Consider the following 24,037-nt stretch of genomic DNA (forward strand, 5'->3'; position numbering starts at 1 on the left):
TATCACAATTTTGATCGTAGCATCAATATTTTTAGGCAGTACAAACTTGGGACTAAACTTAGTATACCTTGATACATAAAAATTTATAATACATATAAACAAAGTATAAAATTTTCAGGGATTCATTCATTTTTTGTATATTTGGTAGGTATGCGAATAGAACGTAAAGTATTTCTCACCTTCTTACCTCCATTTCGACAAAGACGTGCGGTGTATAAAATTTTTGAATCCATTTCCTTCGAAAGACAGGGAAGTCGAAGGATATGGCGCGGTTTTTTTTTATTTAATCATATGGGCTTTATTTTATTTTCAATTTCAAATTAATGTAAAAGTGTTTAGCGAAGCTAAGCATATTATAAACAATTATGAATGGGAGATGTATGCAAACGCAGAGGGCTCCACGGCCGAAAGCCATCTAATTGACCAAAAGATGGATTTCAAATTTGTGTTTAGCGGCAAAAGGGGCGAAGCATACCATGGCTATCAATGAGTTGTAGCTGCAGCATAATTAAGATTATTAATCACTAATCAAAGATATTATCAAGTAGAAAGAAGGTGAAACGAAGTTCACTGGATCAGCTAGTTTATGAAGAAAATCAAATTTTAAGGCCTGAAGCTTTTACAATTGTCGTGTATGAGCGACTCATAAAAAATATTACTTTCTACTTTTTAGGACAATAAAAGCTTGTCCCTTTCAAAAGTATTTTTTATTAACTTCCTACTCTACTATGATAGTTATTGTAATGGGTCCGATTTTCGAAATCGAAATTTTCACCATATTTTTACGTTTCATGGTAAGGACAAAACATTAACACATTGGAGAAGTATGTGTGTGTACGCCCATAGACAGTTTTTTTATCGGCGGTATCAAGGGTCGCACCAAAGTCTATCCACGGCTTGTAAATTTCTTCTAACGTTGAAGACAAAAAATAATTAAATTTAAATTATTCTATTGAAATTCTTTGAAGGCTGCTTGCATTGTTTGTGATACGTTGGATCGTTATTAATTGTAATTACGATTCATTTGTATAAAATATTTCGTTTGAAATGTTAGTTATTTCCTTGCAAAATATGTTTACCCTCATCGCTAAACGATATAGCCAGATTGGATTTCAATAATTCGATTACCAAATACTCAACATGATTCGCATAATGTAGATACAACCTGAAATTTGTATTGTGAATATTAGCTTTCGGATTGGTAAAGATAGTTAGTTATTATGTTGGTTGGTAAAAAAAAAATTGATTTAGAGCTGGAGGCTAGGAAATTAAGTCATGAACTAATTTCTTATTATCAAATTCTGTATAAAATACATTATAATTTAAAATATAGGTAATAAAATAGGTTATAAAGTTGTATCCGTGTTTACCGCTTTATTATTGTGTAACTACTCTATACTTAAAACGTTATCTGATAAAACTAAAGGTGTTATATAATAAACTCATTGTATTAAATCACACAATCACCTGTATTTTTTCAGTAATTAGTTCCTCCTCCATATTTGAGATAACTTTAATCTATGAGTGTTATCTACACAATATTTTAATCACAACATTCACTTTAATGCACCATACAAAATTGATCTATTCCGTCAACAATTACCAAAACCCTTTAAGACACACATTTTTTCTATCTTAACATAGAAACACAATTTGATCGATAACAAAAAACATAAATCCATTTAATGTTAAATACGCATTTTAAACACTTTTTTATAAATAAAAATTTTGTGAAAACACCGCGCTCTAAGTACGCCACATGCAAATAAACATACATATACACTACATTCACCTGAAATAAATGATTATACACTGAAAGTATTTTACTGATTACAAAAACTCAACAACGACTTTAAAAAAAAAATTAAAATGCTACAAAATGATTCAAAAGTGATATTACCAAGGACATTGTTTTTGTTGAATTGTGAAAATTTTGAAGTAAAGGATTTTTGTAAATAATTTTTTTGTTGATATTTGTATACTAGTTTTTGTAACCTTGGGTGGTAGAGTTTATTGATATGAAATAATTTTGCATGTGTGATGATTATCAAACTAATATGGCATACATTGTCAAAGAGTTCTTATGATTTTTCTGAGAAAAATGATGTTGATGAGAAAAATGAGTATTCATATCGTATTGTGATTAACAAAAATAAGAAGCTGATTAGGTATTACGGTCGCCAATTTTCTATCAAATTTTCTAGGAAGAAATATGAGTATTTTTATTAATGTAATAACGCCTCAAATCTATCCATTAGTACACAACCTGAATAATCTCATATTTAGTTAATAAGAATGTGACCTTAATTAATACCAACCGTTCATGTATACGTCATGTACGTAAAAAAAAAATCTGAAAAACATCAGTAAATATTAACTTTACAGAAAAATTCTATAACTTTTCTAAAATCGTTTTTTTTTCTTCTGCATAGAAAGAATTCGGAGTCTTTTTTTTCAGCATATGGTAACACAATAAATCTATTTTTAACACGCTTTTACTAGATTGGTATGTATGTAACGAAATCGTTGAATGTGATTTCTACCCGCTTCAAAACGTTGAATGGAATTGAAACTTTGCACACTTATCAAGGACCGATGATAAAAGAATAATTTTAGAAGTTTGTCCAATTATCCTAATCAGAATATTCAGAATTAAGAAATTTATTGAATAGAAAAATGGTGGAGGTGCAGGTAAGACGTTTATTTGGTAAATCGGAAGTTTTTCAGTCTTAAATTTAATATATAGTAGAAAGAATCAAATTACTTTATCAAATCTGTCAATAAAATATTAACAATAATGGAAATCTAGCACCCCACGCTTTTTTATGATAAAAGAATTTCATAACATTCGGTCGAGCCGTTTCGAATCGGGCGACATTTTTCTTATATTTTATCCTGATCGATATCGTGCGAACAAAAATGATATCGACTTCATAGCATTCTATCGAGTCTTTTCGAGTCGGTCGAGTTTTTATTTTTTAAATTTTTATAACTTTTTATTATATTGGGTTCTTCGTGTGCACCTCCAGGGTCGCACCAGATTCTATTTAGCGCTTGTTAATCTATTATTGATTAACATATAAATTGGAAGTGTTTTAAAATCTATAATAATTGTCCGTAATACATCCTCGGCTAAAAAATTCATTGAAATATCAAACACATTATATAGCCTACTTCAAAATCAACTGAAACAAGTTGAATTTGAATTTTCTAAAAAGCCCCTTATTTTTGTTCGAAAGAGTCGAGCGCTACTCTACTATCTGCTATTTTGGCTCTTTAAAACCCATTACTTCTTCATTATACAATTTTATCTATCTTTTCCCACCAACTTTGCTTGGAAATCGTAATGAAAACACTAAGACGGAAGCAATTGATAAAGGTTGAATATGGACTAGTTCAATTCGTCTTTAACGTTGTTGTTAAGAAATTCGAAGCTCGTCTTTAGCGCTAAAGTGGTGTAGGATTCAAAATTTGTTAGTTGTTTTCACGACTGAAAAGAGAGAGCACGGGTAGTTAATATCTTGGTGGCAAAATTTTACAAATTAAAATTAACGAAGCTATCAATTAACTAATATGTAGAGAACATAAAAACAAGGCAAAGTAATCCAGTTAGTGCAAGTTTTCTATTATTTCTAACATGGGATTGCATTTCCCAACCCTTCACCACTTCTAAAAATGGAGATGGTAATATTTATTTCGATCACTAGATGATAATATTTATTTGTAAATAATAAAAGGCTTAAATTAATCCCTTGCACGATTCTGTGTTGCAACAAAATGGAGGCATAAATAAATCTATATGTAATATTATTATTATTATTACTAATATATTAATCATTTTTTAATGCACCAAGTAATTAATTATTAGATCGTTTAAAATAATTCATAAAATAAAAACCAATCGTTTTGTGCCCGGTATTTCCGGTTTAAAAAAATAAAAATTTTATAAAATCTATTAAAGAATTAATTAGTCTCGATTATTCTCGTCCTTATCAGTAATAAAACTTAGGTAATAAAATGTTTACTCGAATTGTGTTTTTTATACATTTATAGTCGTGACAGCATTCTTTTTAAACGATCTGTTGGTGGGTAGTATAAGTATTTACATTACCTACCTATACTAAAGTATTTCAAAACGTAAACAAATATCCCACGTGTACCTCTCTCAGTTATGTATAGTAAACCTAAAGTTACTACGAACATCATCAACGGATGTTTGAAAACGTGTGTAGAGTATACCTTTCCTACTAACATTGATATATGTTTTATAAAATAGTTGATACATATGGTATCGTAAATACACGAAATCCGTTACGAATGTGCCTAGCAGCAGAACAAAGTTATTTATATATACAGAAATGTCTGCAACCTTTTCGATTTTATCCCAAAAAATTGGTTGTGCTGGTTTGGCTAACAAGAACATTTTAATTGTATATCACACTTTTTGAGAAATGAAAATGTATTGCCATTTTCTAAAAACAAAAATTAGCTGTATACTCTTGACTGATTTTACGGTCATATTGTTCCCATAACGTCTACAACACCATACACAAAATTTACGACATCAAATCGGTCGTGAACCACTTTGAACTATATCGCTGGTAAGTTTCAATCCTGAAATACCTACATATTTACAATGCTTACTTTGACGTTAGAAGATCTTTGCTTTCTTTACATTAATTAATTTTCCCAGGCTTGAAAGTTGCTAAGTACAAAAAATATGCATTCCTTCGAATCTTCCACTTTGTTATGCCAAAAGAGCTGTCATTTTTTTTTATCGAATAACGTGTTTCGGACGCAATTGAAACAGTTAAATATCAAATTTTTCCACACTTTCAATATCGAATATCGTAGAAATGTCACTTTTATTGATTCACTCGCGCGTCTTTTCGGTGAGATGAAATCGTGTTTCCCAGATTGTAATATCAAAATCGGAAAAAATCACATTAGGCCTATCACCGCTCTAAATATCCTTGCCTTGTAGTTTAATTAGCTACTTTGAGCTACCTAAATATTTCTCAAGAATAGAATTGGACTTACTGCTTGTTTTAAATGAATGGATCATACAGACCACCAAGTAGGATTTTCAAAAAATATTCTTATCAGCCCTGTTCCTAGTACCTACTCATGACTTTCTCTTTATGAAATGAATTGTGTATATTTACGAAATTTCATTATTGAGATCTGAAAACTGTCAATGCAGATAGAAATTTCGTACTATTTCTAAGAAAAATAAGTCGTTACGAATTTCGGTCACTTAGAGTTACATATGTATTTTATATTATGTTCGCCTAGTATTTTATATAATAAAAACACCTTGAATTTTCGTTTACAATTTTCATAATTTTTCAATTTTCCATTTAAACTAGATTTATAATTGAAAATGTACTTACTACGTAGTTTTCAAAACTTAAAATATTAGAAATTAGAAATATATGTATGCAACAATCGATCTGATTGTTTAAAACTTCTATTCATATACGTTGTGTTTAGAAATGATAGTTTTATTCATGTTCTCCGGATATATAAAATTAGAAATTTTACTTACAGAAATAGAAATTGTAGTAGATGCGGAAGATATTGAGAGAAACAACCACACACGTTACATACGTTTAGTATTAGAAATAGTAGTTTGTGATTCTGTTTTACATCCCACATAACCACCATATAGTAAAATTTATTTTAGTCTATTCAGATAATTTCGAGATGGGTGCGAAAATTTCGCAATTAAGAAAAGTTATACAATTATTTTATATGGTCTAAATTTCGCAGTGTGAGTAAAAGTGCAATGGCAAACAGTTTAAAACTATGTACAAAGTTGTGAAAATTAATAAAATATTTTTTTATCGATTATATTTTTATTGAGTATTAATTATTTGCTATATTTATTTGTTGTACATGTATGCTAATTATATTATTATTTTTGTTTGTGTATATATAACTTTGGCACCATCATTCTAACAGTAATTAGACGGGTCAATTCCGTGGTGACAAAAGTATTTAAGCCATATATTCTCACGAATTTTTAACACGAGATTCAGAAAGAGACATAAAAAAGAGAGGTGCCGTCGGACACACGGTAGGAACTATGCTCCCTTCAAAATTAACTGTATTAGTAATTAATTTTAAATATTAGTTTTGTGGTACGTTACTTTGAAGGTTTAGTGTATTTAGTTTATTTTAATTTTTTTTTCTCTCCTTCGATACTTTTTGCATTTCAGTGCGTTATTAATTTTAGGTTTAATTTTTTTTTTTCCTTCAGTTTTTACTGTTTGCATATCAGTGCATTGGTAATTCGGAAAATTTTAAGTATTAACTGAAGAAGTCAAATACTTGTTTTATTGTTTAAATAATTAAATATTAAACAACTTTAACTCTATACGGTGTGAATTATTTGATAAATTAGTTTAAAAAAGATATACTTCCTATTTAATAGCCAACCCAATATGTGCCTACATTACCCCCACAATTTGTGTGATGTGGATATTTAATATGACATAAAATAAAATTTCCTTGTACTGACTTTAATTTATCTCTATTATGTTTAACTTCTGAACTCACAACTCATTTTTTTGAATGAAAAAACATAAATTTTTGACAAATTGTAAAATTTTTTTGCATATTCCCAAATTCATGGCAAGCTGAATCAATTAAAAAAGGATTAGTTTCCTAGGTAACCTTCATGTCAGATTTTGCGGTCATTTTTATTTGTTCATTGTTGCACTCTTTTTGGTTTTACCTCGCAACCAACAAACAAGTCGTGTGATAAGGAATATAGTTTCAAAAACAACTTTGGCATTTAATTCCACTGATATGAAAAAAATAAGTATTTTTAAATTTTTTTTTAATTTTATTTTTTTCAAGTAAATTAAAAAATATAATTAGAAGTTATCATAATACCAATACAAACAAACTAATATCAATTCAAAAAATAATAATATTCACTCGAGGAAGGTCATTGAACAATTTATCTATGTAACATACTAAACTACTAAATTGAGTGAATTTACCGCGTAAATCTAACAATATATATAATAAAATTAAATAATTAAAAATAATTCATAAGATGTTCTCCTAATAAGTAATATATAAATATTAAATTTTTTATATATACATAAAACATAAACTAAACTATATCTCTCACATCCAGAGCCATTCTCATTCATTGAATACCGATGCGATAGAGAACATGATGTGCATGTCTGTCTCTCTAAACAACATAAAATACAAGAATGTGAAGAATTTCTACTATATTTATGTTATACGTTATAGTTTGCACAATATAATATAGAATACATGTGTAGTATGTAATAATTTCTGTTTGCCGGATACTATCTAACGTTAAATTGGTATAGACTAAATAATAGAGTTCAGCATCTATTTCAATGCAAACAAGTAATTATTTTTAGTAGTGGGGTGGGATAGATTCATTTTTTTTTACATTTGCTTTCTCTATAAGGCGAATAGATTCAATAGCAGAAACATATGAAGTAAACAAGTAACATAAAAATAGTTTATTTTTTTTATTAGAAATGAAATTACGTTAACTATTCTTTAATTTTTCCCATATTAAAATTTCCCATTTATCGATAAAAATTCTATTTTCTTTTAATTTTCTCTAATAACCATTCTTTCTGCTGCCAGTCTAAAAGTTTTTCTTTGAAATATAAGTGTCAATGTTCAGTTCTTTAAGATTTACAAAAAATCAACTAATTTGATTTACTAATTTTGACAAAATCAAATCAATTTCATTTATGCATATATGTACACTATAGTCATTTGACTGAAAAAAAAATTTACCTGTAAAGTTTGTCGGGAGTTTTGAAAATGGGTGATTTTATTGATATTGAGGCGCTTTTTTCGAATTTTTAATTTGCTACCTCGTATCTATACTGCACGCGTCTCTATATTGCAAAAATGGCGTCGAAAAGCAGTTTTTTGACGATATCTTCTTTCCGGACCATTTTACGAGAAAAATTTATGCTCCAACCATTTTTTTCATAAAATCAAGTGTTTCGGCGGTAAACAAAATTTACATGTATATTTTTTATTCGTATATAGTATAAAATAGTGATGGGCAACCCAAGAAGACTAAAATATCTTAGTTTGGTACATTTATTCTTAGTATTGGTACTGATTTTATAATCTAGTTTTGGGATTGTAACAAGACTCGAGGTTTGGTTTTTACCTATCATTTTAGCTTATCATAAATGAACACTCCATCGAAACTGAGCACAAGGATTTGGTCTTGGTCACCAGGACTTGCCAGACCACAGTCGTAAAACAATCTGTTCATCCATTTAACGCACATAAAAAAATTTCAAACAATTTGAGGCAATTTTATTACAACATGTATAATCAAAGATAATGTGTTATGGAAAACAACAAAATAACCTATGGTATGGTCGATATGATCAACTTGTCATTCAGTATCAATAGCCCTCCGTGTTATAAGTATATAGAGCATTGTTACTCGTTACTCATTTCCCACTCTTCACTCAACACAAGTAATGGGCTTTTGTCCCATGATTTTTTATTGCTTCAAAAGACGTTATCGAGCCAAAACATCGGGTAAAATCAATTTTTGGATAACATCAATAACTACAAAAATATAAAGGATTTAAATTTACAAATAGAAAGAATGGAAAATAACACTTGGTGAAGTCATAACCTGCAATTGGCATAGAGGCTACATATCAAAAGTTGTTTTTCTAGAATAAGATAGAAATAGAATATTGGAGAAAGGTTGAGATTCCTGCATCATGGCGCGCAGCTCAAGGCTCTAAAACTTTCATGCTCGTGTGATGTATACTTTTTTTACGGCCGAAAGTCCCACATTTATGCTTGGGTACCCAAGCATAAATGTGGGACTTTCTGCGTTCCAACAGAAGTAGCAAGTACGTACTTTCTGCCGTGGATAAAGAAATACAGGTAACAGGTAACTCTACAGGTAACATATTAAAACGCAGTTGTAAGTTATTCTCCTTATCTTTTATTTTTCTATAAAACCGTGAAAGATCGTATTTTTTACTATTTGCTTAAGCTCTTAAAAAGTTTTCTAATATACTAAGCAAAATTTGTTTCTGTAAGATACTGGAGAAAGATATAATACCATAACTCATGTCTATGCATGAATACCGATTCTACTGTTTCTCGGCAGATATTGCTATTTACTGGAGAGTATTTGTACTGAAATAAGGGTATTTTATGAGAATGTAGGTAGGCTCGAGACTGATTGTAAATGGTGATTTGCTTAATAATAAATTAAAAGTATAATTTTTTTGCAAAAAAAAAAAAAAATTGATTATTCTGGTGTATTTTTACAAGTTGGGCCTTGCATGTTGTTTTATAAATTGAAGTCAATGTAAATCATTCGTTATTGCTGAGTAAGTTGTTATACCATATTCCAGTTTTTAAGACAAAGTTAAAATTTTTTTCATGGTTATATGTTTGACTTACTTTCTTATAATTTCTATCATCTTTTTTATTCTCTTATGCATTTAAAAATCGACACTTTTCAGGGTAAAACAATCTCATTTCACAATAAGTTCATTCTCATTCATATGTAAACAGTGACTATATAATAATTTCATTTTTATAAGAATTTAAAAAAATTATTTAATTATCAATTGTACGGTTGAAAACAGTTTTATGTATACAACTGTACATTTGCGACCTTCGTTAATTCTTCTGTGATAAAATTGTACATATATGATAGGTATTATACGTGTATTATAGTACACCTTTTATTTACAATTAAAATCTAGAATTACTTAGGTACATAAAAGTCATAAAATATGAATATTATCGTAATACTTATCTTATTTCATAATTGTAATTATTTCATATATAAAAGACTCATTTTGATAAAATTTTATCAAATTGTGTCACACACACTTTGATTTTGTGATATAATATTTATTTATGTTATTCATCTTTATTGTTGTTTAATATAATTATGTAGAGAAAATTAATTTTAGAGAAACCAGTTAAATCTAATTAAATGTTTTTGTCTATTCCGCTATCGATTTTTCATGCTAAATATAATTTGCGACATGACCCGTGTAAACATTTTTATGATTAGCATTTTTATGGTAATTATCAATCAACTCTAGATCACCTTTTATCCGTCTATATATACAAACGTTTTTTAGTTTCAAATTAAAAACTTAATGTAAAAATATTTTTTTTTAAACAAGCTTTTATTGTAAGTACTAAAACATAGACAATAAGTTTTCTCCTGTTTCACTCAAACATGACTAATTTGTACTAAAGATACTTTGAAGCATTGAGAATAGTTGAGCACCTTGAGTGTTTGTAACATATAAGTGATTCAGGAATTTTTTTTTTGTATAATAAAGACTTGCCCCTTAAAAATTATTTTGACTTAATTTTATTTTCATGTTGCTGTCATTTTTAAATACTGGGTGTTCTGTTATTGATAGCAGAAAAATATACCAGCAAATTAAGCTTATCCAGACTTCTCAAATGGGAAAGCTCTTTACCAAATTTCAATCTAAGGTCTGATTCGGGAGATGTGGTTATGGGAAAAATAGTGTCTGAGTTAAAAAGGCAAAAGAGAACCTGCGGAGCAACCGTCTCCCTAAATAAGAAATACCGTATCTCCCCATAGAGGAAATGATACGATAGCTCGGCGTTCTCTTTCTTACCAGGAGACACACCCACTGTTGTCCTTGTCTCGCCGCACTCGATTGCATATGCATATAATATATCTTTGGTTTTATTGCATGCAAAAATAAATTAAGCTAAGTCTTCGGCGTTGTCCCGATTATTTCCATAATTTGCTAGAACAGCCTATCATGTTTTTCAAAATGAAATATTCCTGTCGTCTAAATTATATTTCAAACCAGACGATTCTGTCAAGCTATTCTGTCACTTCTATTCGAAAATATTATGAACTGTTTTGCGGCTTTTCATAAAAAACCTGTACTTGTAATTTGTGTACTTTCAACGACCCACAGATTAGATATTTTGTTTATACAAATTTTAACGTTAAATATTATTATATGCACAGCGTATTTTATTAAGAAAATATAAACTTCTTTGATTTCTAGAAGCTTCCATTATTCATCGGAAAAACGTTTTTTTTTTATCCAATTCCATACACGCACTGCTACCAAACTTTTGTAAATGACAAAGTTTTGAATTTCGAATAGTTTTGAAGACAATTACGTACAAACACTTGGCTTTTGTATGTACATTGATACTGTCATCAAATTAAAAATACGTTCGCTAGATATATATTAAATTTATTACAAAATTATTTAAACATTGCCCGTTCCGCTTGATTGGTTTTGATACGTATTGAAAATATCAATTAAAATAATTTTTTTTGAACTTTTGAAAAAATATTTTTGAAATTGATTGAGAAAAAATTTAATACATTTGTTTTTGTTGGAATAATACCTTTGTTGTTTTTTTTCTTGAATAATTTTACGTATTGAATGATTTTGACCTTCAACAAATATATCAAATACGTCATATATTATTAAATGTATTTCCGATTGAAAATTGAATTTAAAAACAATTAACTATTGTTTATAGTTGTATAAGATTTTATTTGAAGTCAAAATTCAATTAAACAGGACCTGAATTAAAAAAACTATTGCAATTTATTCGAATATATTGAGATGTTACTACCCCAATTTTACAAAGTAAATTTTAGATTAGGGGAATGTAAACAAACGGAACATGAAACTATCTCTACAAGGAATGTTTAGAATTTGTTTAAGAAAAACTTCAATATTTTCGTTTTTTCTAGAAATAAAAGTAAAAAAATTCACAAAACCCCTGAATGAACTAAACATTCAAAGGGCAACCATATTTTACAAGCTTTTATTTAACTTGCAATGTATCTTCAACCGACCGAGATAAAATTTTTGTATACACGTTTAGTTTGGATTACAAATTTATGGTAAGCACGAATTGATTTTCCAATAGCTTTAGTTTTATATTAAAAATTTAAATAAAAAATACTTGTTAACGGACAAGCTATTTTTGTACTAAAAATTAGTAAATACTTTTTTAAGAGTCACTCATACATGAATATTCGTAAAAGCTTAAGGCGCTCTATATAAAATATCAACAATAGTTCGAAGTACCTCAGTTTTAGTCATATATGCGTGTTTCCTATAAAATCATTTTCAATTTTTATAATAAAGGAGGCCACCCACATCATTATTTGTTATTCTTTATTTATTTATCTAGATGCATATTTAATGTGATTCTATCGCCCACCCCATGAATTATAACTGTTCACATTGCCGCTGCCTGGAATCGAACCCGCAACCTAAGTCTAAGTACACAAACGATCAAAAACTAGCGCCTTAGATTTCTTGGCCACTTTGGCTCTTCAACATTTAAGCAGAATAAAACCTTTGTCTTTAAAAATAAAATTCATAATTCCGATGAAAAGAGAATGAATAGTTAAAATTCCATAATTTTACAATTAAAATTATTACCTAGCATCGACATAAAAAACAATATATAATAACTGAATAATAACTAAATAATAAAATGCAATAACACACAGTGTTTTCAAGCGGTCTTGCATCCACTGATGGATGCAATCAACGTTGGATGGATTCAACGTTGCATAACTTCCGTGGTCAGAAGAGAACCGGTGTACTGAACATGATATCGGTATGTTTGGACACTTGACAAATCCATAAGTTTTAACCCTATCAAAAATCGCTTAGTGTGGTTAAAGAAGTTTCACTTCAAGAAAACTTATCCAAGAACACTTTAATAATATTTGGACGTTGCATTTCTGCGAACACCAGTAGAGAGAACCAAATTTCAAAATTTAAATTAAATTTTAAGCGCTTCATTTCGATAATTTTTTCCTGTCAAATAACAAAAACAACTAAACTGCACATCGTGTGCGGTATTATATTTTACATATTTATCTGTTTTCTTTCAATTAAACCAAATCGAAAACAAACAAACACATGTAGGTATTACAGGCCTCTATAGTTTGAAATAAAAATAAAAATCGTGTTTATTTATAATTTTTGTTGCCTGTATAGATAGATTTAAAACGTGTAAACTTTATATAAATAATAAATGGTTACAATATTATAAAGAGAGCCTCATTCGAAAAGGATGTATCCGCCAAAACAGAGCTTTCCCTAATGTAGAATTTGATGAATAGAATCCATTAAAAAAGATATGATCGAATCGAACAATATTTTTAAAAACTTTAAAATAACCGTCTTACAAAACTACATTTCATATCTTCAATCGCGTTTTTACCGGGTCCTGTAAAGAATACAAAAATTATGATGAGTAACTTTTTTGTAGAGAATTTCTTTTTATACTGTTCTAATAGTTCGTAATACAATGGAGTCTCGAGAATCGGAACTCTCAATATCTATATATTATTGAGTCTTCATTCTCCACAATTATTTTTCAAGTATTACCTAAACTATTATTTCAATTATTTTTTGGAGGTATTTGCAATCAAAGTTTTTGTTGGGATAATAGGGCCAATAATGTTATGTTGGTTCACGTTAAAAATGCTTTGCGAAAAGTTTACTTTGTTTGCAAAGTTTGAGAAGTTAAAACACAAGATGTTTGTGCTATTAATATTTTGCAAATAACTTTTCCGCATGGGTTTGATCAATATTACACCAATAGTGTAAGCAAATACGTCCTTTTGGTTCGCCGCTTTTCTTCATGTAAGTATTTTATTAGCCAGTACGCCAAAATGGTGTATATGTCGTTAGTTTACTTATAATTAAAATACATCTTTTTGAAACGAGAAAACCATTTTATAAAAGTCATGTACCTCAAGATTAAAATTCTATATCACAGGAAACATTTTTACAACCATAAAAATTGTTCACAAATTTTCAATGAGTAACTTAACTTAACCCCCGAACCAAAAAACTGGTGTTATTAGTTTGCAGCTATTTGTATCTGTCTGTCTGTGGCATCGTGGCACCTAAATGAACCGATTTTGATTCTTTTTGTTACGTTTGAAAAATAATTTAATAGAGAGTGTTCTCAGGCACATTTCAAGTGTGAGTTTAGGGTTCCGTTCTCGAAAAATTTATTGGGGTTTTTTAAATTTTGTAAATTTCACTCGTTATTCGTACTCCTTAACATATGGAACACACTGACGAAGTATCTCGTCTTCCATAAGGCCCTCAATATGAATATAAATGTTGGTTTGTGTTGGATTGATATCCATATTAAATATAAATAAGTATATTAATAATTATATTATAGCAATGTACCTAGATATAGATAGATATTTTAAAGCCATGTCTGATGTATTGCCTACAGTTATCATGAAAAATTTACCTTAACATCATAAATAAATATTATGGATATATCTACTCTAGTACTTCACATACACAACACCTTTGTTTTATGCTGGTTTTTTAATGTACAGGATGTTTACAATACGCAGGAGATATTCATAAATAACGAGTGTTATAAATTAATTATCATTATTCAAAGCTGCGATAAATAATATCCTTATATTGCTTTTTAAATTAGCCGTAAATATACCAAATACATAATTCGGTTAATAGTGATGAAAATGATCCCAAACTTGTTACACGGGGGTTTTTGGGTCGCTGAACAAGCCAGAATTGTTTCCGCGCCTCCTTTCCTCCGAGGTACCCAGGTACCTCGATGATAAATTCTGTAATAATGCAATATTCGTGCTAAGCACCCCAAAAATAGCACCCCGAGTAACGAGTTTGGGCCGATTATATAACGTCTTTCCCTAAAAGTCGTTCTATATTGCACGTTCTTTTGGTGCTTTTTGCGTAGGTATACCATTTACACTTACAATGAGTGTATTTAGACAGAATCTTATAGCATAAAAGTAAAACTGATTTTATACTTACTTTTAGTGCACTAATTTAAGCCAACAAGAAAATTCAAAATACTCTCAATACTTAGAAATATTCAAGCAGATCACTGACGTTTTTCCCTGATTATAATGAACTAATTATAATATAGTGAGAGCAATGCAATTGAAAATAACAATTTTGACTAATTTGATTAGTTTAACATTTAATTTCAACTTACGACTTACCATGTTTTTAAACGTAAATATTTTTTAAGACGATATTTTAAAGTTTTTAAATTTTGTGAACTGACCAGATTTATCACAAAATTACTTTCATTTAGCTATTAATAAATAAAAAAAATATTAAATTTTATACCATTTATCTTATGAAAAGTTGTTTATTCTTGAGTTATGATTCGCTTAACTTGTTTCAAATGAGCTGACTAGCTGACTGACATTTAAAGTGCATACTTTGATAAATATATTCAAAGTTATTTAATATGCATATTGCAAGTGTAACTAACAGGATAATAATTACTTCAAATATGTTCAATTATATTTTATATAAATAAATATAGAGATTAAACTTTTAATATCCATATAATTTTATATTTAATATGGTATTTCTATAAAATTTCAGTATTGGTTTTGAGTGTTCTAATATTTGGTATAAGAGTTATATTCTTATAGTCTGGTTTTGCAAACATATAAAAAAGCATATTGCATATAGCATCTTGCCGTGGAGTATGTATTACCCATTTCCGATAACTGTTCTTTATTTGCTGACTAGGGGCTGTACTTAACTTACGTAAAGCATTTAGAAAGACTTTTCAACCCCTATCCCCCCCTATGTAAAAGATTGTAACAAAATATTGAACCCCCCTGATTTCATAATGGAATTTGAAAATACGATATGAAAAAGAAATTTGAATGCAGGAGGCCACTAAAGATTTTAAAATCCATTTGGAAAAGGACGATATAAGGTGTTATACATTTTTTTCTACAAAAATGTCCTGACAAACAAATTTTTACGCGTAATATTGTAATTTATCCACAATCATATAGGTAAATAATCCTAATGATAATATATTCACGCAAATTCAATAAGGATTTAATCTTTTTTTTTTTTTATTGACGGCAATTGTTAAAGATATTGAGATTAATAATAGACAATAAAAATTCCAGTATTTTATTTATTTATTTATTATATGAAAGATGATTACAATTATTAAATTACTTATAATTACTGCGGGATTTTCTAATCAAACACTCCCATTTTCTTTTGAATCCATTGACGATAATATGCAACACGTACGTATCCTGTAGGAACACCAGCCGCACACAAAGTTTCTTCTTCATTTTTATATGGACCAAAACTTACAATACCAACTTGTACTGGTGTACCGTTAGAATCATATTTAATTAAAGGGCCACCACTATCTCCCTATAAAATATTATTTTATTATCTTTAGGTTTCATGTTAAATTATTTTTGCAGAGTCAAATTATAGATTACACGAATAAGAAGTTTTTTAAATTTTTGAATACATAGACAAAGCCTCTATAGCCCCTTAGATAGTGCGTAAGTCACATAATCTTAATTGCTAACAACAATTCACGTTTACTTTGAGGTATAACGATAAATCGCATAGGGTTAGTTATTTATCTTTAATTTAAAACCGATTCGATTAAAGAGTTCGAATTTGATGTTCTTTAAACTTTTGCTTAATAGTCTTTCTCACCCTAAAACATCCCGATTCTTAAATCCCGATGCTATTTGTCAGTTTTGTTTTGTTTAGTTAGTATAAATCATTTACTCGTTCAAAGTAATCGGGACTAAGAATTATTCAAATAGGCTCTAAATTGATTTATATCTTTGGAAACCTTCTAACAATTCATGTGAGTGGTGTCTCGATCCAATTTACGGCCTGGGAACTGTCACCATAAAAAATTTGTTTTGAAATTGGTAATCATCAAATGTAACGTTTTCATAGACTCTACCTTCTTGTCACGTTTCTTTGTGAGCTACTTTGCTTTATCCATTTGCGTGCCCTTTTACTCGAGCTTATTTGAATATTTGCTAATGTGTTTCATGAATGGCCGTTTTGAAATAATGCATAATTTCAAAAAATGAAATTAAAAATAATTTAAAGTCAAAAATTTGTTTCCATACCATTTCGTAGATTTCGAGTACGTTGAAAAATTTAAAAATTATCATAGTAAAAACAATATAACGTTTTTTTAAACGTTTGATAAAGTTTGATAATTGTTTTTGGTAACCAAATAGCAATAGCATCTTATTTTTATCGTCATAAAAAATTATTTTATCACTTACACTACAAGCATTTTCATTGTTTCGACCAAGACAACATAATGTTTCTGGGATTATCCTTAAATCATAATATTTTTGACATAGAGAATTCGGAACTGATTCTAAATGAACATAGTTTAAATTAAAGACAACTCTACCTAAAAACGAAATTAAGATAAAAACAATCAGAGAAATGTGATTTAAACGTTTTTTACCATCATCTTCCATTTTGCCCCATCCACTTAGTGTAAAATTTGATTTTGGTTCAAAAACTTTATATGCTTCATTTGCCAAAGCTATCGGCCGTACATAAGCTAAAACAGTTTTCAAGTATATGATAATTTATATTAAACGATAATTTTCTCAATTGTATACTGCTAATCAAAAAAACTGAATTTCAATTCACATAAATAGAAACTTGAAATCAATTTTTCATTATGTCCAATTAATTGTTTGGCAAGTTTTTTGATTTACTATACCTCGTTAAAAAAAGTTTCCCTTTCTTTTCATAGTGAGTAAGAGAATATATAACGTAAAGATGATTTTTAATCGCGAAAATAAAATAATAATTTATATAATCAAAGAATATAAAAATGGATTATTAAATTGATAACATTATATATTCATTAGAACACGAAAACACGCCATTCTGTAGTATGGTTACTTAAAACTCAGGAATTTTGTCTACTTCAGCACGAAATAACTTTGAACATTAAAATTTTACTTTGAACATTTTCAGAAAGTTTTTTAAGAAAAAAGGGAAGAAGGCACAACGATTTTGAAGTTTATAATCCTATCAATAATTTTTTATTAGCAAGAATAAAATTTTTTATTATCTAGTTCTTATTTGTAATGAATCAATTTTTAGCTAACGCTATGGTTGCTTATGGTACCTTTCAAAAAGTAATAGCAAGTATTGATGGGATTATTTCAACTCAACTGGTTTTAAACAGGACCATCTGATTTTAAACAGATTTTGTACTGATTTTAAACAAAATCGCCTAGAAAGCACTAAAGTGCATTTTTTTGCAAGAAAATTTTTGTTTTTTTTTGTTTTTATATGATGCCACCCCGAAAGCAGACCCTAGGTAATATAAAAAGATTTATTAAAATCGGTTCAAAGCTGCCGGGGATATGGCGTAGGATACACACACAAATATAATCGAATTGATAACCTCCTAGCTTTTCTCCTCAGCGCCAATTTCTTACAAAGTTTCTTAGATCAGTTTTATTGTTTAGCGTACATTTACACAAACCGTTAAGAATCGCTGGTCGATCTAATTTAATTAAAGCCACATCATTATGGTATTGTTTCTTGTTAAAATGCTCATGCATAATCATTGCACTTGGTTTAAACACTTGCATGGTAGGTTCACTCGTACCCACACTTAATGTGGTCCCCACACGTACAACATGCGAATGCATACTGTAAAAATTATTATAGCTTAATTTATTAAATTTGAAATAATTTTTTGTTAATTTTACCCATAAATACAATGAGCTGCAGTTAATACCCATTCTGGATGTATTAAAGATCCACCACAAAACGCAGCTCGATTATTACGTATATGAAATATACCCGCTTGCCATGGAAATTGTCCTAATTTGGCTGGAAAACCTTTTATAATTCGTGTTTTATGATCTACTTGTTTAGTGTCCACATTTGCAACGCAGTTGATGAAGTGCTAAAAACAATTTACTTTTTAGACAAACTTTTTTATTAAAATAATTATTTCATGATTATACCACTGATACAATACACCAAAAGAAGATTTGTACAAAATCTGTACACATTTTTTTCAATACTATCGTTAATTTTATAAAACATTTCTTTTATATTCAAAAATTTTCTTTGGAATTCTGTTTTTATTGCATATTTAAATTTAATGAATCTTTTTACAATGTTAAGGATTTAAAAAAAAATTACGACCAGAATAAAATTTGTGATTTATAGTTACTTGATTCATACTTAATGAATTTACAATACTATACCCGAAATCAAGTAATATTCTTGGGTTTTTTTCGAAATAATGGTTTAGAGCATAAAATACAGGATGTCTGCGAATAAATACGATAACTCAAAGAGTATTATTTTTTGTTCGAAATCGAATAGTTAACGAGTTACAAGCCAAAAAACTTTGAGAATAAAGTAAGCAATAGTATAAATAAATATAAGAATTCTAATGACGTATTCTTGGCTGAACGCACGCTACGATGATACACACGCCTTACTTTATCTCCAATGTTTACATTTGCCTCTTGGAATTTTGTAAAATGATGCGAATTGTTTGCTCACTAGAACGATTAAATTGGCCATAATAGTTTTTAAATTTTTATAGAAAAAGTGAACAATTTGAGTGGTTAGCGTTGTTGAGCGTTAGTTACACGATTCACATCGTAAATGGAATGTTACAAACATCTGTCGTTTCAAACAAGCGAAAGTATGCACATGGGAGAACAACACCGATTTTCATGAAACTTTTTGAACGTGTTTATAGGACCCCAATTAATATTCTGCCAACTTAACCTAATCAGAAAAGAGCATAGGGTCCAGCGGGCGACATATGTAGCCCATGTTTTTTGAAATGCTTGTTTTGGCTTAAAATTGTCATCTAGTACGTATTTTTAGTCGCTTAAAATGAATCCGATGTCAGATTATATTAACTCTGTTGCGTATTTCAAAAATCGTTTTTTTTTACCCAAAATTCCACTTTTGGTACTAGAACGGAAAACTAAGAATTTATCGCCCAAACTGTTATCTAGGAGGTACTTTTGGTTGCTGATTAACGAATTCGATCTCTTATTCCGAAAATCGTTCCATTTTTGGAACCAACAATTCCACTTTTTTTGTACAAAAACGGCAAACTAAGTATTTGTCTTCCAAATTTTGTTCTAGCAGGAATTTTTTTCGCTGTTTACGAATCCGTGTGATCTAACATAAGATTCTTGCTAGATTATATTTCAAAAATACCTGCTAGATGACTATTTTAAGCCAAAATAAGTATTTTAAAAAAAATTAAGCTACTTATGCCCCTTGCTGGGACCCTATCCCCCTTTGTGACTATATTAACTTGGCTAAATGTTCCTTGGGGTCCTATAAACGCGTTGCAATATATTTCATTCAAATCGGCGCTGTTTCTCCACTTTTACAATTTCGTCCCTTTTTCCTGCTTATTATTAGTTCTGCTAACCATTAAAGAACTACAAATAAAGGAAACTGAACTATTTTGTGTTTTCTTAACTATTTGTATTCAAAAGTGTAAAAGTCCTTTTCCATTTAAAATGTTTCAAAGAATACTCTTAAAGTTTGCTTAAATACTTCTTAAATTTTGTGTATTTAGTGAGGATAAATTAAAGAGCGTATCTTGTGTGGTTTTAGTTGTTTTGAATTCAAAGGTTTATTCTATTGTTTGGTTTATTCAACAGGGAATTAAACGCAGCGGATCATTGAATTTCTTTCGAGGTGGATTGAAAACACTTTACTTTTTTTAACATTTGGTAAGATTTATTCTTGCGGTGCATTATTCTCTACCAAAAATTTTAATTTACCTTGATCTCACTAGAAAAATACAAATTGATATTCAAAACTGTACCCAGACATTCTATCCAAGCAAATTTACTCATATTAAAATGCCATACATATTTTTTGTATTATTTAACACGTGATACTTAAATTGCATCTACTACTATAAAAATGATAACTTTAAAAAAATATTTACAACCAAAAATGCCACACACACTGTGCTGCATTTGTGCTTCGGCAAAAATTTAAAAAAATTGAATTTATTATGAAAAAATATATAAATATAAAACTTTTTTTATAAAAAATGTCACAACTTTCTATGTGAAAAAAATATAATAAATGATTATTTTTGCAATGAACATTTTTATGCCACTTTTTATGTACAAACAAAAGTATTAAATAAATAAATTTAAAATAATCCAAGAAGTTTTATAATAATTTCCGTATACTTAACAATCAACATATCGTGGGCCGTGTGCCAGAAAGGTGTATTCACCAATTTGCCGATTTTGAGATATTTAGCTAATGTGATGAAATCATTGTAAAGAAGGTATGGAAGGTTTAGCCTGGGTCGCTTGACTTTTTAAAAATACTTTTCTCGGGTTAAATCTAGGAGGTATTAGGACGTTTGACTTTTAAAAATAATTTTCTCGGGTCAAATATTTGTAGAACCTAAAATAAACTTTAATTTTACGTCTTAGCGTAAGATGGTGCATTCTCTAATTTCTCGACAGACAATATTATTCATAACACAATAACATTTTATTTTCAGTAATATAAAATTCGTTATATCTTTATAGCTATGTTTTATCTTTAGTTTTATATATGTTTTAAATATAAAAGCTGCACTGAATCAAGCTTTATAAAAACTTCAATGAAATCGGTCAATCAAACCAAATCGGACAGAGACAAGCGGAAGTTTTAAATTTATATCCTCTTTGAGATCTAGGGAGATTCAGGGAGGTGGCACCTTTTGCCTTGCAAGCAGATGCATATATATATAACCTCTCAACCCATGATAATTCCGCTTTTGATGCGGAACCCTAATTTTTTGAAAATAAAATATAGCCCATGTTTTTTAGTAAGTTAAGTAGTAACCCGGTTTGTATTATTATTATATTTTCATATATCTGGTATGAAAAACTTTGAATAAACTTCCATCACCCATTTCATTACCAAAAGGATTTCGAAAAATCCCTTCTAACCTACAGTATAAAAATGAACTGATATTGAGATATAATATAGTACATTCAAAGATGTAACAGATTAGGGTACATTCAAAGATGTAACAGATGCACTAGGTTTTAGCAAAATGTGTACGTGTAATATCATTTTCCTTAATTTGCCTATTTTTGTAACATCTTTTACTGTACTAATAATATTGCTATATACCTATAAATAAAACATTTACATAATTGAATAGCAGAGACATCGTACTCCCTATGCTTATTAAAGGGTACTTACTAAAGTGAGGCATACTTCTGAGACATACTGTACATCAAAGTCGACTGTGGTAATCAAAACAGCACTTTGTATATTATATTCTTTACTTTATAAAGTCAACTCCACCATTACTATAAAATATAAAACGATTTCAAAACACTACAAAAATTTTATTTATCACATTTTATGGATACAATCGACCAACATACGACACATTGGACATATTTATAACCCATACACTATGAATTTTGTTAAGTATTAAATGTGTATAAAACGACTGGTGTGGTAAATAACGATGGACAATAACAACAACAACGAACCAACGAACAAACAGTAATCAACATTAACAACAACGGACATCGGACGTATGCTAAATAACACAACAACACTGTTCTTTTTAGTGACAAATTTATTGTTGTCGTTATTCTTGATTATTATTGAAAGAAGTAATAAAAAATAAATAAAGCAACGATAACCAATATTCATTATAAAAATTTTTTTTTTTTTTTTTGTGAAAAGCATTATGTAACAGAACCATTAAACCATAAAACGAGACATTTTCGTGCAAAAAAACTCAAGGAAAAATATGCAGCGTAAAATTGTACGCTAATCAACTAAAAAACCACGAATAATTTTCGGTTTAATTGAGTAGTAGGAACATCACACCAAAAAATCTAAAAACACTTCAATCGGCTAATATCTTTTCTTCCTTTTTTTGAAAAAGAAATAGGTATACAAAATATATTAGCCCCTTTTCAGTATCAGTATAAGTTTTTTAAATTTCCTATCGTTAGAGTTGTTTACATTGTAAATCGCTATTAAAAGCAACTTCTATATGAATCTATTTTTTTTCGTCTAACGAAGCTGAGCTTTTCATTTTTGAGGCTGCTTCACTCTGGAAGGAAGTTTGTAATGGTAATCAAACTGACCAGTGTCCGATTTTCCATCATAATTCAACAAACTGTTTTGGTTTAATTATCGTGTTAGTTGAAGTTGAAGTGAAATTAAAAAAATTTTTGAAACAAAAATTATTTGTTTGCGAACTGGAACTCTTATCGCTATATAGAACCCCATTAAAATTATATATTAACCATATCTTTTTTACCAGTGTATGCTTAGTTAAACAATAGTTATGTTTTGCATTTGGCAATTATAAATGAGTTTTCAACAAATCTGTATTTTTAAGATCGTCTAATTGTAAAAATATATTGTAAAAATATAATTGTAAAAATACTATTTTTAGTCATTGGTCGACTAATATATTCTTATAACCGCCAGTATTACTTCAAGCAAATCGACAAGAGTTCAATTTTGACTTCCGCCCTTCAACAGAGTCATAACTATGTAAGAGCTATAAGCAAATTAATTGAAACTTTTAAAATTATCAGAAGGATACTACAACAGTATGATTAAACAATAATAAAAATGGATAAAATTTTTGTCATTTTTACAAAACCTAGAATTGTTCTACTCTCTGCTAATAAAATGAACTGAAAATGTCCGTCGTATAAAATCTTTTAAATCAATTACATAAAATCAGAACGTCTGTCTCACATAAACTCTAAAAAACTACACCTTAAATATTTTCTCTCAAATTGGATTTGCCCTACCCAAGCCAAGGTAGTCGTCGACCAAGTTTAAAGTTATTTCATGCGTTTTCAATGACTTGTGCTGACTATGTGTGATATCTTCAAGTATTATTGTTGTAACAAATATACTATTTACACAATCTGATGCGAACGACACACAGCCTCTGTATACACATTCAATTCTAAATTTAGGGTTGTTGACTTAACTGACACTGCATCAGCAATATATAATAGATCTTCAATTATTAAGTGACTCAAAAATTTATATAAATATTGTCTCCAAAACTTTCAATCTTTATTTATATTTTTAAAGACTTAACAGCAAAGCTTTCAATAATTTTAGTT

At 28.9% G+C, this 24,037-nt stretch overlaps 1 protein-coding gene across 5 annotated transcripts in view; it reads right to left on the reverse strand.

Moving 5' to 3' along the window:
* Nucleotides 1-24,037, reverse strand: part of LOC123305288 (tensin-1) — an 832,583-nt gene that overhangs the window by 411,901 nt on the left and 396,645 nt on the right. The window contains exon 1 of one of the 5 annotated variants that reach the window (XM_044886967.1): nucleotides 1,468-1,515. The exons of the other annotated variants lie outside the window; for them this stretch is intronic. Coding sequence (XP_044742902.1) covers nucleotides 1,468-1,500 — 33 coding nt within the window. The 5' untranslated portion in view covers nucleotides 1,501-1,515. Of the gene's footprint in view, nucleotides 1-1,467; nucleotides 1,516-24,037 lie in introns of those variants that run through there. 5 annotated transcript variants of the gene reach the window in all.

This window comes from Chrysoperla carnea, chromosome 1 (assembly GCF_905475395.1).
Source record: "Chrysoperla carnea chromosome 1, inChrCarn1.1, whole genome shotgun sequence".
In the NCBI taxonomy this organism is placed as follows: Eukaryota; Metazoa; Arthropoda; class Insecta; order Neuroptera; family Chrysopidae; genus Chrysoperla; species Chrysoperla carnea.